Genomic DNA, 14067 nt, shown 5'->3' with positions numbered 1-14067 from the left:
CCCTGTCCATGGCGACACCCAGGGTAGATAGGGACACCTGTGTCCTACCTGTGGTGACACCAGGGTGGCTGGGGACACCCGTGCCGTCCTCACAGCAACAGCCTGGGGTGGTGGGGGACATCCATGCCCTGCCCACGGCGACAGACCAGGGTAGTTGCGGAAACCCTTGCCCTGCCAACAGTGACATCTGGGGTAGATGGGGACACCCGCCCCCTGTCCACAGTGACACCCGGGTAGATGGGGACACCTGTGTTGTACCCACAGTGACACCTGGGGTGGTTGGGGACCCCTGTGCTGTCCCCACAATGATACCAGGGGTGGCTGGGGACACCGATGTGCTCACCATGGCGACACCCAGAGTAGCTGGGGATACTCGTGTCTTGCCCATGGTGACACTGGGGTGGTGGGGGACACCTGTGCGCTCCCCACAGTGACACCCAGGGTGGTTGGGGACCCCCATGTTGTCCCCACGATGACACCCAGGGTGGCTCGGGACACCCATGTGCTCCCCACGGTGACACTAGGGTGGTTGGGGACAGCCATGTGTTCCCGACAGTGACACCCAGGGCGGTTGGGGATACTCATGTCCTGCCCACGGGGACACCGGGGTGGCTGGGGACACCCATGTGCTCCCCACGGTGACACACAGGGTTGTTGGGGACACCCATGTTGTCCCTGATGTGACACCCGGGATGGCTGGGGACACCCATGTGCTCCCCATGGTGACAACAGGGTGGTTGGGGACACCCATGTTCTCCCAACGGTGACACCCAGGGTGGTTGGGGATACTCGTGTCCTACCCACGGTGACACCAGGGTGGCAGGAGACACCAATGTTCTCCCCATGGTGACACTAGGGTGGTTGGGAACACCCGTGTGCTCCCCACGATGACACCCGTGATGACTGGGGACATCTGTGTCCTACCCACGGTGACACCCAGAGTAGCTGGGGATACCCGTGTCCTGCCCACGGCAACACCGGGGTGATGCGGGACACCCGTGTCCTGCCCACGGCGACACCCAGGGTGGCTGGGGACACCCGTGTGGTCCCCGCCGTGACAATGGGGTGGCTGGGGACACCCGTGTGCTCCCCACGGTGACACCCAGGGTGGCTGGGGACCCCCGTGCCGTCCCCACGGCGAGAGAGGGCTGTCGGGGGACACCCCCCTCCGTCCCCGCGGCCCCGCCCTCCCCCCGGAGCCCCGCCCCCGGCCCCGCCCCCGGCCGCGCGCCGGCGCCCTGCTCCCGCCGGGCCGTCGCCGCGCGCCGGCGGAGCCGCAGCGGCAGGGCCGGGCCGGGCCGGGCCGGGCTGGGCTGGGCTGGGCTGGGCTGGGCTTGCCGGGGGGGGGACCGGGGCCTGGCGCGGGGAGCGGGGCGGGGACAGGGCCTGGCGCGGCGCCGGGTCAGCGTGGCTGCATGAGGTTGATGCTGCTGTGCTGCACCTGGAGGGACGAGCCTATGGGAGAGGACGAAGGTGCGTTACCCCCCCCTCCGCCTCCGTCTGCCCCCCCCCCCCCGCCCCCTTCTTCGCCTGACTCAGCGCTTCCGCCGCCGCTGGGGCCCTGCGACCCTCCCCCGGCTCACCCGCGCCCCCCGGCCGGCCTGCAGCCCCTCTGCACACCCCGCATCCTCCCCGCAGCCCCAAATCCCCCTCTGCGCCCCCCAGCCAGCCTGCAGTCCCCCTGCATCCCCCCCCTGCACCCCTACATCCCCCCCACATCCTCCCTTGCACCCCTGCATCCCCCCTGCACCCCTACATCCCCCTCTGCACCCCCCAGCCAGCCTGCAGCCCCCCCGCATCCCCCCCCGCACCCCTACATCCCCCCCACATTCTCCCCTGCACCCCCACATCCCCCCTTGCACCCTTACATCCCCACTGCACCTTTATGTCTCCCTGCACCCTCATCCTGCCTGCATCCTTCCCACATCTCCCCCTGAACCCGTACGTGCTCCTCTGCACCCCCCATCCAGCTTGTATCCCCCCCACATCCCCCCCCCACTCCCCAGCCAGCCAGCATCCCCCCCTGCACCCCCACGTCACCCCCTGCACCCCTCACCAAGCTCACATCACCCCCTGCATCCTCCACTGCACCCTCCTTCTAGCCTGCATCCCTGTTGCACCCCCACATCTCCCCCTGCACCCCCTGTCCAGTCTGCATCTCCTCCCTGCAGCCCCCACTGCATCCCCCCCAACTTCACATCCAGCCTGCATCCCCCCTGCGTCCCCACATCCCCCCTGCAGCCCTCATCCAGCCCACATCACCCCCTGCATCTCCCCTGCACCCCCAATCTCCCCGTGCACCCCCTGTTCGGCTTGCATCCTGCTACATCCCCCCCGCACTGCCATCCAGCCTGCATCCCCCCTGCACCCCCAAATCTCCTTCTATACCCCCTGTCCTGCCCGCATTCCTGCCTGCACCCTCCCTGCCTCCCCCACATCCCCCTCTGCACCCTCGTCCAGCCCGCAACCCTGCCTGCACCCCCACATCCCTCCCTGCACCCCCTGTCTAGCTTGCATCCTCTCCTTCCTCCCTGCCTGCATCCCCCCTGCACCCCACATCGCTCCTGCACCCCTCGTCAAGCTCGCATCACCCCCTGCGTCCCTTCTGCACCCCCCTTCCCGCCTGCATCTCCCCTGCACCCCCAATCTCCCCTTGCACCCCGTGTTCCGCTTGCATCCCCCCTACATCCTGCCCCTGCACTGCTGTCCAGCCTGCATCCCCCTTGCACCCCCAAATCTCCCCCTGCACCCCCATCCAGCCCATATCCCTACCTGCACCCCCACGGCCCCCCCTGCACCCCCTGTTTAGATTGCATTCCCTCCTGCATCCCTGCCTGCGCTCCCCTTCCAGCCTGCATCCCCCTTGCACCCCCACATCCCCCTTCTGCACCCGCAACGCTCCCACATCTCCCCCTGCCCCCCCACATGTCCCCCTGCTGCACCCCATCTGGCCTGCAGCCCCTCTGCACCCCCGTCCAGCCCGCATCCCTGCCTGCACCCCCACATCCCCCCCTGCACCCCCTGTCTAGCTTGCATCCCCTCCTGCATCCCTGCCCACACCCCACGAACACCCGCACATCCCTCCCTGCACCCCGATATCTCCCCCCCCCATGCCTCCTGCCTCCTTCCCTGCACCCCCACATCCCTACTGTGCCTCCCACCCACTCTGCACCCCCAGACCCCTCATCCCTCCCTGCACCCCCAGGACCTCTGCAGCCACCCTGCCTCCCTCGTCTTCCTCCCTGCAACCCCCATATCCCCCCGCCGCACCCCCTGCGTGCCCTGGCACCCCTTTCCGTCCTGCAGTCCTCCATCCAAAACTCATCCTGCACCCCTCCGTGCCCCCTGCGTCCCCCAGCACCCATCCTGCACACCTCTGTGTCCCTGCACTGCTCCTGTACTCCATCCGTACTGCATCTCCCAGCACCTTCTGTGTCCCAGCGCCCATCCTGCACCCCTCTGTGTCCCCCCGTGCACCCTGCGTCCCCAGCACCCATCCTGCACCCCTCTGTGTCCCCCCGTGCACCCTGCGTCCCCAGCGCCCATCCTGCACCCTTCTGTGTCCCTCCATGTGTTTTATGTCCCACTGGATCCCTCCTTTACACCCCCACACCCATCCTGCGTCCCTTCATACCCCCTGTATCCCCCCTTGCACCCCTTCGTCCCCCCTGCACCCTCTGCCCCCATCCTGCACCCCTCTGTATCCCCCCCATGCACCCTGCAACCCCCAGCACCCACCCTGCACCCTTCTGTATCCCTCCATGCGCTTTATGTCCCACTGGATCCCTCCTTTACACCCCTTCCATCCTGCACCCCCCCCCCCGCATTCTGCGCCCCTTCATCTCCCCTGCATCCTCCCTGCACCCCTCTGTATTCCTCCATGTGCTCTGCATCCCCCTGCACCCATCCTGTACCCCTTCAACCCCCCCCTGCACCCATCCTCCAACACCTTCAACCCCCTGCGCCCATCCTGTGTGCCGCCTTCCCCCCCGCACGCTCCGCACCCGTCCTGTATCCCTCCATACACCCTTCAACTCCCCCAGCACCCGTCCCGCACCCCTTCAACCCCTCCGCACCCATGTTGCACCCCTTCACCCCCCCTTCACCCTCTACCCCATCCTGTACCACTTGCACCCCCGTAGCCCTCCCCTGCACCCATCCTTCACCCCATCACCCCCCCACCTCCATCAGTGTGTGCCCCCCCATCCCACTCCTCCGGAGCACTCAGGCACCCCTCCATCCCCAGCATCTCTGCACCCCCAAACATCTGTCCCGCTGTTCTGCGCCCCCCCAAACATCTGTCCTGCCGCTCAGCACCCTGCTGTGTCCCCAGCCCCCCCATCCCCCCTGCACCCCCCAACCTGCCTGTCCCCTGTGCTGGCTGGGCCCTGCGCCCCCTCCAGCACCTCCACGGGACATCCTGGGTCCCCAGCGCTACCCCCTGCCGCCCACAGCCTCCCTGTGTCCCCCCACCCCCGCGGGCACCCAGCACCCCCTGGTGACGGTCACGGCAGTGTTCCCAGGGGACAGGGGCTCTGGAGGTGGCTTGGCACAATGAGAGCCCCTGCCCTGTCCCCAGCCTCAGGGACATCAGTGCCATGACCTTGTCCCCATTCCAAGGGGGAGTTCGTCACCCTGGGCAGAGGGACTTAATCCCGGGGGATGTGCCTGGGTGCTGCTGCGGGGAAGATGGAGACAGCTGGCAGGGTGACGCTGTCCCTCTTGTGTGTCCCCCCTCCATCTAGGGACCGACCTGCCGGTGTGTGCGAGCTGCGGGCAGGGCATCTACGATGGGCAGTACCTGCAGGCGCTGAACGCCGACTGGCACGCCGACTGCTTCAGGTGGGAGCCTGCGGTCCCGCTGGGATGGCACTGGGGACACCGGGATGGCATCGGGGACACCGGGATGTGCCTTGGGGTTGGGGACAGCGGACCCCTGACCGTGGCTGCGTGGGGCAGCGCAGGCAGTGGGGTGCAGGCAGGACTCAGTGGGTGATGGCGAGCCTGCTGGAGGGTGCCTGTACCCCGCTGTCCCCCCACGCTGTCCCTTCCTGCCCGGTGACAGTGACGGGGCGCACGGGGCTGATGTCACCCGGCCCCCACCCGCCCTGTTTCCTCTTTCACTCGCGCCCTCCCGGCAGCTCAAGCAGTGGGAGCCCCGAGGAGGAGGAGGAGGAAGGTCCCGGGTCGGGGGGCGCAAGGGGTGGCCGGGACGTGGTGGGGGTCACCGTGTGGTTGGGAGTGCCGAGCGTGGCGGGGAACCGGGGTGGTGACCCCCCTGTCCTGCGGAGGATGCTGGCGGCGGTGCTGAGGAAGAGCCGCGTCCTGAGCGTCGGAGCCAAGTGAGTGGGAGTGGGTCGGGCCGGACTCTGCACCCCAATTCCCGCCCCCCCCCCCAGCCACCCGGGGTGCTCTGCCTGTGTTATCTCCCCCCCACTCCCCCGGCCAGGGGTGCTCTGCCTGTGTCGCCCCCCCCGCGCTCCCTGGGCCATCAGCCCCAGCCAAACCACTGCGGGGGCCACAGCTGGATCCGGGCCCCCCCCCGCCCCCCCGAGTCTGGCTTCCGGCAGCCCTGGCCTCGCTGGTGCAAAAGCCTTCCTCTATCCGCCCTCCCCCTCTACCCCCCCCCTTGCAGCCGTGGAAGGAGCGTGGCCCTCACTCCGGTCACGCGTGGGGGGAGGAGGAGGAGGAGGGATGCGGCCGCCCCCTGGGGGCGCCGTGGGGCGGAGGGGGTTAAGGGGGCGGGGCCGCGCGGTCGTCGTCGTCCCCTCCCTTTCCACACACACGCACACACACACCCTCCCTCCCCCAACAAACCCCGGGGAGGCTTCGGGCTGCGGAGTCCTCGCGCGGTGACGTCATGGGGTGGGGAAATTCCGCGCCGTGACGTCACGCCTCTTTGGTATTCCACCTGCGCGCGGCTCCCGCCCCCGGCGTGGGGGTGGTGGGGGGGAAAGGGGCACTGCGGCAGTGCCCGTGCACCCCCCCAGCAACCCCCCCCTGCAGCACCCAACTTGCAGCCGTCCCGTTCCCCCCCCGCCCCGGCACCCTGCTACAGAGCACCCCCTGCATCTGCCTGTGCACCCCCAGACTCCACAGCCCCCCACACCCCCTCGCGCCCCCCCATCTGCCTGCACCACCACCACCACCACCACCCCCCCCCGTCTCCCCACCCCGGAGCAGCTCCACGCACCCCGCGCAGCAGGTCCATCCCCCTGCGCCCTGTTTGCAGCACCCAGGGCTTTGCACCCCCGAGGCTGGCGTGTCTGTGACCAGGCTGGCACGTCCCTCTGTCTGTGACCAGACTGGCACATCCATGACTAGGGTGACACATTTGTGACCATGCTGGCATGTCCCTCTATGTGTCTGTAACCAAGGCGGCACGTCCCTGAGAGTGTCTGTGACCAGGGTGGCATGTCCCTCCATGTGCCAATACCAGGGTGGCATGTCCCTCTGTGTGTCTGTCTGTGACCAGGGTGGTATGTCCCTTCATGTGTCCATGACCAGGGTGGCAAATCCCTGTGTGTGTCCATCTGTGTGTCTGTGACCAGACTGGCACATCTGTGACTAGGGTGACGCATTTGTGACCAGGGTGGCACGTCCCTCTGTGTGTCTGTGACCAGGCTGGCATGTCCCTCTGTCTGTGACCAGACTGGCACATCTGTGACAAGGGCAACACATTTGTGACCATGCTGGCATGTCCCTCTATGCATCTGTGACCAGGCTGACATGTCCCTCTGTGACCAGACTGGCACATTCATGACTAGGGTGACACATTTGTGACCAGGCTGGCACGTCCCTCTATGCGTCTGTGACCAGGCTGGCATGTCCCTCTGTGTGTCTGTGACCAGGGTGGCACATCCCTCTGTCTGTGACCAGACTGGCACATCTATGACTCGGGTGACACATTTGTGACCAGGCTGGCATGTTCCTCTGTGTGCCCATGACCAGGCTGGCGTGTCCATGCAGAGCTGGCATCTCCCTCCCCATGCTTGTGCCTGCCCTGTGTCCCTTACCCTGTCCACTCTTGTGTCCCTGCATGTCCCCACACCGCCAGCCTGCACTGCCACCCTGGGGATGGTGACACATGGATGCGGTGGCCCTGCGGCGGGATAGGGAACAGGGGAAGGAGCTTGCACAGAGAGCCGTGGGATGGATGGGCACTGGCTGCCCCCCGGGGTGATGATGGGGACAGGGTGACGATGGTGACGTAGTGACAAGGGGGTCCCTGTCCCCTGCCACAGGTGCTGCGAGTGCGGGGCCTCCCTGTCCCACCAGTACTACGAGAAGGATGGGCGCCTGTACTGCAAGAAGGATTACTGGGCGCGCTTCGGGGAGCTCTGCCACGGCTGCTCCGAGCAGATCACCAAGGGGCTGGTCATGGTGAGTGCCAGGTGGGGGGGGGGGTCCCCAAGGGTCCCTGGGGTGGGGACACACGGAGCACTGACCCATGACTGAGCTCTTTGGAAAGGGGGCGAGGTGGGGAGAGGGTGCAGGTCCCCTGCACAGGTTGGGCTCTGGGGGTGGCAGGGGTGTCCTCTGCATTTTAGGGGGACGGCTGGTGGGTGGTGTGCCCCCATGTTGGGACTGGGGGATGCAGGGGGAGGCTCAGGGTGGTGGGATGTCCCCGCAGCCATCCCCAGCCTGGTGGCATGACTGTCCCCCCCCACCCCGCCATGGCTCAGCCTGCCCTTCCTTTGGCCCCGGTGCACCCATGGGTGCTCCCAGCACCATCCGAGCCCCAGGCGTCTGGGTCCTCGGGGCTGATGGCATCTGCCCGCAGGTGGCCGGGGAGCAAAAGTACCACCCCGAGTGCTTCAGCTGCCTCAACTGCCGCACGTTCATCGGGGACGGGGACACCTATGCGCTGGTGGAGCGCTCCAAGCTCTACTGGTACGTCCCAGCCTGGGTGGATGGCGGTGGGGGACACGTCCGCTGGCACCCCCCCACCCACCCATCTTCTCCCGGCCCCGCAGCGGGCACTGCTATTACCAGATGGTGGTGACGCCGGTCATTGAGCAGATCCTGCCGGATTCACCGGCTTCCCGCATCCCGCACACCGTCACGCTCGTCTCCATCCCCGCCTGCTCCGACGGCAAACGCGGCTTCTCCGTCTCCATCGACCAGGGCTGCGGCACTGAGCACCCCCGCACTGTCCGCGTCCGAGAGTGCGTCTGTGTCCCCTCTGCCACCGTCCCCCTCCCCGGGGCTGGGGGCATCCCGCGCCCGTTCTGCTGCTGGGATCCACTCGACAGATGCTTTTTGGGGTGGGAGAGTGAGGGGGTGGGGCTGGTGTGTCCCCATCAGCTGGGGGTGGCCAGAAGGGACTGTGGTGGCATGTCCCCAGCTGCTGGGGGGTGGTTTTTGGGGACCGTGCTGGCGTGTCCCTGTGGGATGCTTGGATTGGTTCGTGGATACTGTGCCAGCATGTCCCCATCCCGGAGTGACTCGTGGGCAGTGTGCCTGTATGTCCCCATCTGGCAGGGGTGACCCATGGGCAGTGTGCCTGTGTGTCCCCAGCCAGCAGGGGTGACCTGTGGGTATCATGCCTGCTTCTCCCCAACTAGCAGGGGTGACTCATGGATAGCATGACCGTGTGTCCCCATCCCGAAGGCGTGACTCGTGGGTACCATGACAGCATGTCCCCGTCAAGCAGGGGTGGCTTGTGGGCAGCTTGCCTGCATGTCCCCAGACTAGCAAGGGTGACGTGTGGGCACCCAGTCCAACAAGGGCAGCGTGCCTCCATGTCACCTTCTGGTAGAGGTGGCCCGTGGGCAGCGTGCCTCCATGTCCCCATGTCACAGGAGTGACTCGTAGGTACCGTGACAGCATGTCTCCATCTCCAAGGTGACTTGCAGGGGAGGTGACAGCCTGTCCCCATTGGCTGGGGGTGGCTCGTGGGCTGTGTCCCGGCACATCCCCACCCATGAGGGTGTCGGGGCTCGGGGAGTGACCCCTGCTGCCTGCCGGCCCTGCAGGGTAGATCCAGACTGCATCAGCCCTGACATGAAGAACTCCATCCACGTGGGTGACCGCATCCTGGAGATCAACGGCACCCCCATCGGCCACGTCCCCCTGGATGAGGTATGTTTTCCCCCGGGGTGCCCCCCGAACCAGCACCACGCCCCTCTCCCCTCCCCAAAACCGCCCCTGCCATACTTTTTTGCCCCCAGATCGACCTGCTGATCCAGGAGACCAGCCGCCTGCTCCAGCTGACCATCGAGCATGACCCCCACGAGCCCCTTGCGCGTGAGCCGGGGCTCGCCTGCAGCCCCCTGCCTGCCTCCTGCAGCCCCTTGTGCTCCCCGGCCCCCCTGTCCTGCGCGGAGCCCAGCGCCATGCGCCAGCGGACCGTCACGTAAGGCCACCAGGTCACCTGCCTCTCCTGTTGGGGTCCCTCCCTGAGGTTGACCTTCTGTCCGTCCGTCCGCAGGAGGAGTTGCAGCACGGACAAGTCTCCGGGCTCTGGCTCGGTGGGCTCGCCCGCGTCCCAGCGCAAGGACATCGGTCGCTCCGAGTCATTGCGCGTCGTCTCCCGTGCCCATCGCATCTTCCGCCCTTCCGACCTGATCCACGGCGAGGTGCTGGGCAAGGGCTGCTTCGGCCAGGCAATCAAGGTGGGGCTGGGCGGCCACAAGTGTCGCAAGCGTGATGGTCTCAGCTCCCTGGGATGGAGGGGGGGGTATTGTCTTACCCGCGGTGTCCCCAGAGGTGGGGTGTCAGCAGGGAGCCACCAATGGCTCAGTCCCTGCCCTCCCTGCCAGGTGACGCATCGGGAGACCGGTGAGGTGATGGTCATGAAGGAGTTGATCCGCTTCGATGAGGAGACACAGAGGACCTTCCTCAAAGAAGTGAGCATCCCCTTTCTTTGATCTCCCTGACTTGGGGGGGACACGAGGGATGGGACTGTCCCATCCTGTCCTCCGCCCTAAAATGGGAAGCTGGGCATGGCACCTGGAGTGGGGGGGGCCAGGCACCACGGGGTTCAGGCAGCCCTGCCTGTTTAATAGAGAACATGCGGGCAGCGGGTCTGCCCGGATGGGTGCTGGGTGCCTCAGGGTGTCATGGGCACGGGGCGGGGGGGGTCCTGCAGGTGAAGGTGATGCGCTGCCTGGAGCACCCCAATGTGCTGAAGTTCATCGGGGTGCTGTACAAGGAGAAGAGGCTCAACTTCATCACAGAGTACATCAAGGGCGGCACTTTGAGGAGCCTCATCAAGAGCATGGTGAGTGCTGGGGGGGCAGGTCGGCCCCAGTGGGGAGCCCTCTCCTCTCTCCTCTTCTCTGGCAAATCCCCTCTCCTGCCCCCAGGACAGCCACTACCCCTGGAGCCAGCGGGTCAGCTTCGCCAAGGACATCGCTGCTGGCATGGTGGGTGCTGCCAGGGGATGGGTGGGGGGATGGGTGCTGGTGGGTGGGGGACTGTGGGGTTGGGGTGCCCCCTGCTCTCAGCCCATCCTTCCCTCAGGCCTACCTCCATTCCATGAACATCATCCACCGTGACCTCAACTCTCACAACTGCCTCGTGCGGGAGGTGAGTCCCACCTCGGTGGTGTCCGCCCTGGCTCGGGTGGGGGTCTCAGCACCTCGTGTGGCTCCCTCACGCCTCTCCATCCACCCAGAACAAGAGCGTGGTGGTGGCTGATTTTGGGCTGGCGCGGCTGATGGTGGACGAGAAGAACCAGCCCGAACATCTCAAGAACCTGAAGAAACCGGACCGCAAGAAGCGGTATACGGTGGTGGGGAACCCCTACTGGATGGCCCCCGAGATGATCAATGGTGAGCCCGGTTGCGGTGCCAGGGGTGGGGACGTGGCCAGATGGGGCTCTGTCCCCACGGAGGGAACACTTGGTGGGGAAGGGACAAGACATGCTGCATGGCCTTACTCATCTCTCCCTGCAGGGAGGAGCTATGATGAGAAGGTGGACATCTTCTCCTTCGGCATCGTCCTGTGCGAGGCAAGTAACGTTGGGGTTGGGGTCTCCCCTTAGAGATGGGGTCCTCATTGGGGTTGAGGCCTTCAGTTGAGGTCCCCCCATTGGGGTTGGGGTCTCCCCATGGGTTGAGGCCTCCAGCTGAGCTCTCCCCATTGGGGTTGGGGTTTTCCATTGGGGTCGGGGTCCTCATTGGGGTTGACGTTTCCCATTGGGGTTGGGGCCCTCATTGGGTTTTGGTTTCCCCCTTGGGGCTGAGCCTGCTCCTCCCTCCTGCTTTCCCCCAGATCATCGGCCGGGTGAGTGCTGACCCCGACTACCTGCCCCGCACCACCGACTTCGGCCTCAATGTCAGGGGCTTCCTGGACCGCTACTGCCCCCCCACCTGCCCCCCCAGCTTCTTCCCCATTGCCGTCTGCTGCTGCGACCTGGACCCTGAGAAGCGGTGAGTGGTTGGGGTCCCTCCCGAGGGACCACTGGGGCTGGTGGGGGGGCCGCTATGGAGCCGGGGGGACACGGGGCCAGCGGAGCTGCTATGTGTCCCCCCCTTTTCGCTCAGGCCGTCCTTCAGCAAGCTGGAGCAGTGGCTGGAAACCCTCCGCATGCACCTGGAGATCCACCTGCCGCTGAGCTCCCAGCTGGAGCAGCTGGACCGAACCTTCCGAGAGACGCACCGGTGGGGCGAGGGCGGGCTGCCTGCACCCCCCCGATAGAGCCCACCCAGCCGCACCCCCTCTGAAGCCGCAAGAGAAGGAGCCGCACCCGCCGCCAGCATCTCCTCTGGCTGCCACCACCACCCCCGGGGCTGGATCCCAGGGGTTCCCCGAACGAGCCCCCCACCCCGTCTCCTCTGCACGGGCTGCCCACACCCTCCCTGGGAGCTGGCTCTCCCCTGTGCATCCCCACCCCCCCCACCATAGCTCGACAAGCCCGGCTGGCCACACCATGGGGACTGTCCCCGTGTCCCCAAGTCCCCCCCACCCCGGCTCGCTTCGCCTTTGCACGCCCCGGGGGCTGCGCGGCCGCTGCACCCCCACGAGCCCCGGGGGCTCCCCCCGTACAGAGCCGCGGCCTCGCGGCGGTGCCTTGGCTTTCCGTGAACTTGCACTGCGACACAGGAGGGACAACCCGGTTCCTTTTGGGGGACAAGGGGGGGTACACAGCCCCTGGCCCCCCCAGGGGAACACGGGTCCCAGGGCAGCCTCATAGCAATGCCCTCGTCCTCGGCCGGACCCTCTCACGCTGCTTCTACCGGCACCCCAGGCTCAGGGGCTGCCGGCACCCTCGGCCGAGCGAGGGGTCCATGGTGGGGACACACACACCCCCGTGGCATGGGGACAAGTACGTAGCGGTCCCTGCTGCCCCCCATGTCCCCACTGCCCATGCTAAGCCGTGACTGCGCATCCCTAGGGACAGCGCTGGGTGGTCCAGAGGGATGCGGGGATGCGACTCGTCTTGGTCCCCTTGACCCACGGGGGTTGGGGGGGGGTTGCGCCACGCGGTGCTTTTCATGCTCTTTATTCAGGTTCATTTTTCTGTAAGATATTTAAAGAGAAGAGTTTGTATTATTTTTTCATACGATGTAGCGTTTGCCATTTGTCACTGCCTCGGTTCTGCTTTCCCGAAGGGATGAAACTGTGAAGCCTCTCCGCGCACTTTTGCCCGGGAAGTCCAAGGCGACGTCCTCTCCGGAGGCGGGAAGGGAGCTCAAACTGTGATGTACCCCGAGCCGTGAGTCAATAAATCCTTCCCTGCTCGCTGCCCGGCCTGCTTGGGAATCGCTCGCCTCCCCCGGGGTGGGGGGGGGGGGGGGACCTGGCAGCTCTTGGGGAAACTGAGGCAGAAGGGGCTGGACTCTGTGCTGGGGGCGGTGCGGTGGTACTGGGCTCGGTGGCATCCCCCTGTCTCAGTCACCCCCATGGTGGCAGCGCTGTTGTCCCCCTTTGTGCTGTTCCCACCCCATCATGGGTGTGCCCCCCTGATGCCACCATTCCTGCCTGCACCGCCTGGCCGGGCCCCCAGACCCCCACGCCCCATGTGCCCTCCCCGCCTGGCCACGGCCACTGTCACCCCACGCGATGGCAGAGCCCACGGTGGTGACAGGCTGGTTATGGAGCTCCGTGACCCTGGGTGCCGTGGAGCAGCTTTGCCTTCGAGGTAAAACAAGCCCCAGGGGACACCAAGGTGGCCTGTGTCCCGCGCGATGGCAGCCCGTGGCCATCCCATGCTGTCCCTCTGTCCTCGTCACCTTCCTAAACCAAATTAAGGTCCCCAAGGTGGGGAATCTCCATCCTCAGAGAGGTTTGAGCTTTGGCTAGAGAAAACTTGGGCCCCAAGGAGCTTGGGAGGGGGGAGGGAGGTGACAGGGAAGGGACTGGGGGACATCCCCAAGGATGTCCCCAGGGATGCTGCAGTTGGGCGAGGAGGGGAGAGCGCAGCCCAAAGGGGTCCCAGGATCCAGGCTGGACCCCCCTACCAGGAAAACCTCGTGGTTTATTGCTCCAGGGATGCTTGGCCTTAGTGTGGCGGGGACTGGGGAGGTTGGGGAGGTGACAGTGACTCTGTCCCCCTCTGGGGGGTGGCTCCTTCGTCTGACTGCCTGTACCGCATCACCCCAGTGAAGGAACAAGGGCAAACACCCTGCCAGGGTCACGGTGCCGTCATGGCACCCTTGGTGACATCACACCGTGCCAGTTCTTTGCTCCGGGAGCAGGACACCATCGCTCCCCAGGAACATCGGGGTGGCGGGGGACCCGTTGCTGCTGTCACCCCTGGGAAACACCATGGTCCCCAAGTCCCCGCCGCCATGGGAGAGCAGGACCTTGGGAGACCCCCAGCCTGGCAGCGGGAGCCCCACATCCCTGCAGGACCCCCAGTTGCCCTGCAGCTCCTCACCCAGCTGCATGGAGCTGCTGAGCGGGTTGTGGCTGGTGCAGCCAGTGCCACGGGGCCACTTGCTGGTGGCCCTGCAGAGGACCCTCGGTGCCGGGCAGGGGAAGAGCCAGGCTAGAGCTGGCAGCCGGCCACAGCAGGGCCAAAGCGTTGGCAGCTCGGTCACCCCCATGACCAGCGACTCATCCCAGAACGAGCCACCAGCTGAGACCCGCCTCCCACCAGGCAGGGAGGTGGCCCTG

The 14067-nt window shown here is 66.4% G+C and overlaps 1 protein-coding gene across 3 annotated transcripts; it reads left to right on the top strand.

The window, feature by feature from the left end:
* Window positions 1–1347: 1347 nt before the first annotated feature.
* LIMK1 (LIM domain kinase 1) lies at window positions 1348–12509 on the top strand. Of its 3 annotated transcripts, XM_074595680.1 has the most exons (17): window positions 1348–1473; window positions 4746–4842; window positions 5142–5342; window positions 7245–7383; window positions 7784–7893; window positions 7977–8168; window positions 8979–9084; window positions 9174–9358; window positions 9434–9617; window positions 9765–9851; window positions 10094–10225; window positions 10311–10370; window positions 10468–10533; window positions 10622–10778; window positions 10902–10957; window positions 11221–11378; window positions 11493–12509. In XM_074595680.1, exons 1-17 carry the CDS (start codon window positions 1416–1418, stop codon window positions 11644–11646), a joined length of 2142 nt encoding a protein of 713 aa, XP_074451781.1. In that variant the 5' UTR covers window positions 1348–1415; the 3' UTR covers window positions 11647–12509. The 3 variants fall into 3 exon arrangements, with proteins under 3 accessions (XP_074451781.1, XP_074451780.1, XP_074451779.1); XM_074595679.1 differs by lacking the exon at window positions 5142–5342; XM_074595678.1 differs by lacking the exons at window positions 1348–1473; window positions 4746–4842 and having other exon boundaries at window positions 4859–5342.
* The last annotated feature ends 1558 nt before the right edge of the window (window positions 12510–14067 follow it).

Source organism: Larus michahellis, chromosome 7 (genome assembly GCF_964199755.1).
Source record: "Larus michahellis chromosome 7, bLarMic1.1, whole genome shotgun sequence".
In the NCBI taxonomy this organism is placed as follows: Eukaryota; Metazoa; Chordata; class Aves; order Charadriiformes; family Laridae; genus Larus; species Larus michahellis.
The sequence above is the reverse complement of the archived record's forward strand: the minus strand, read 5'-3'. Positions and strand labels throughout refer to the sequence as shown.

What these genes read in the sequence shown, in the direction of transcription:
- LIMK1 (XM_074595678.1), top strand. Translation starts at nt 4,867, where the DNA reads ATGGCACTGGGGACACCGGGATGGCATCGGGGACACCGGGATGTGCCT. An exon ending in ATGCGCCAGCGGACCGTCAC is followed by an intron (nt 9,359 to 9,433) that starts GTAAGGCCACCA and finishes GTCCGTCCGCAG; the next exon opens with GAGGAGTTGCAGCACGGACA. An exon ending in AGAGGACCTTCCTCAAAGAA is followed by an intron (nt 9,852 to 10,093) that starts GTGAGCATCCCC and finishes GGGGTCCTGCAG; the next exon opens with GTGAAGGTGATGCGCTGCCT.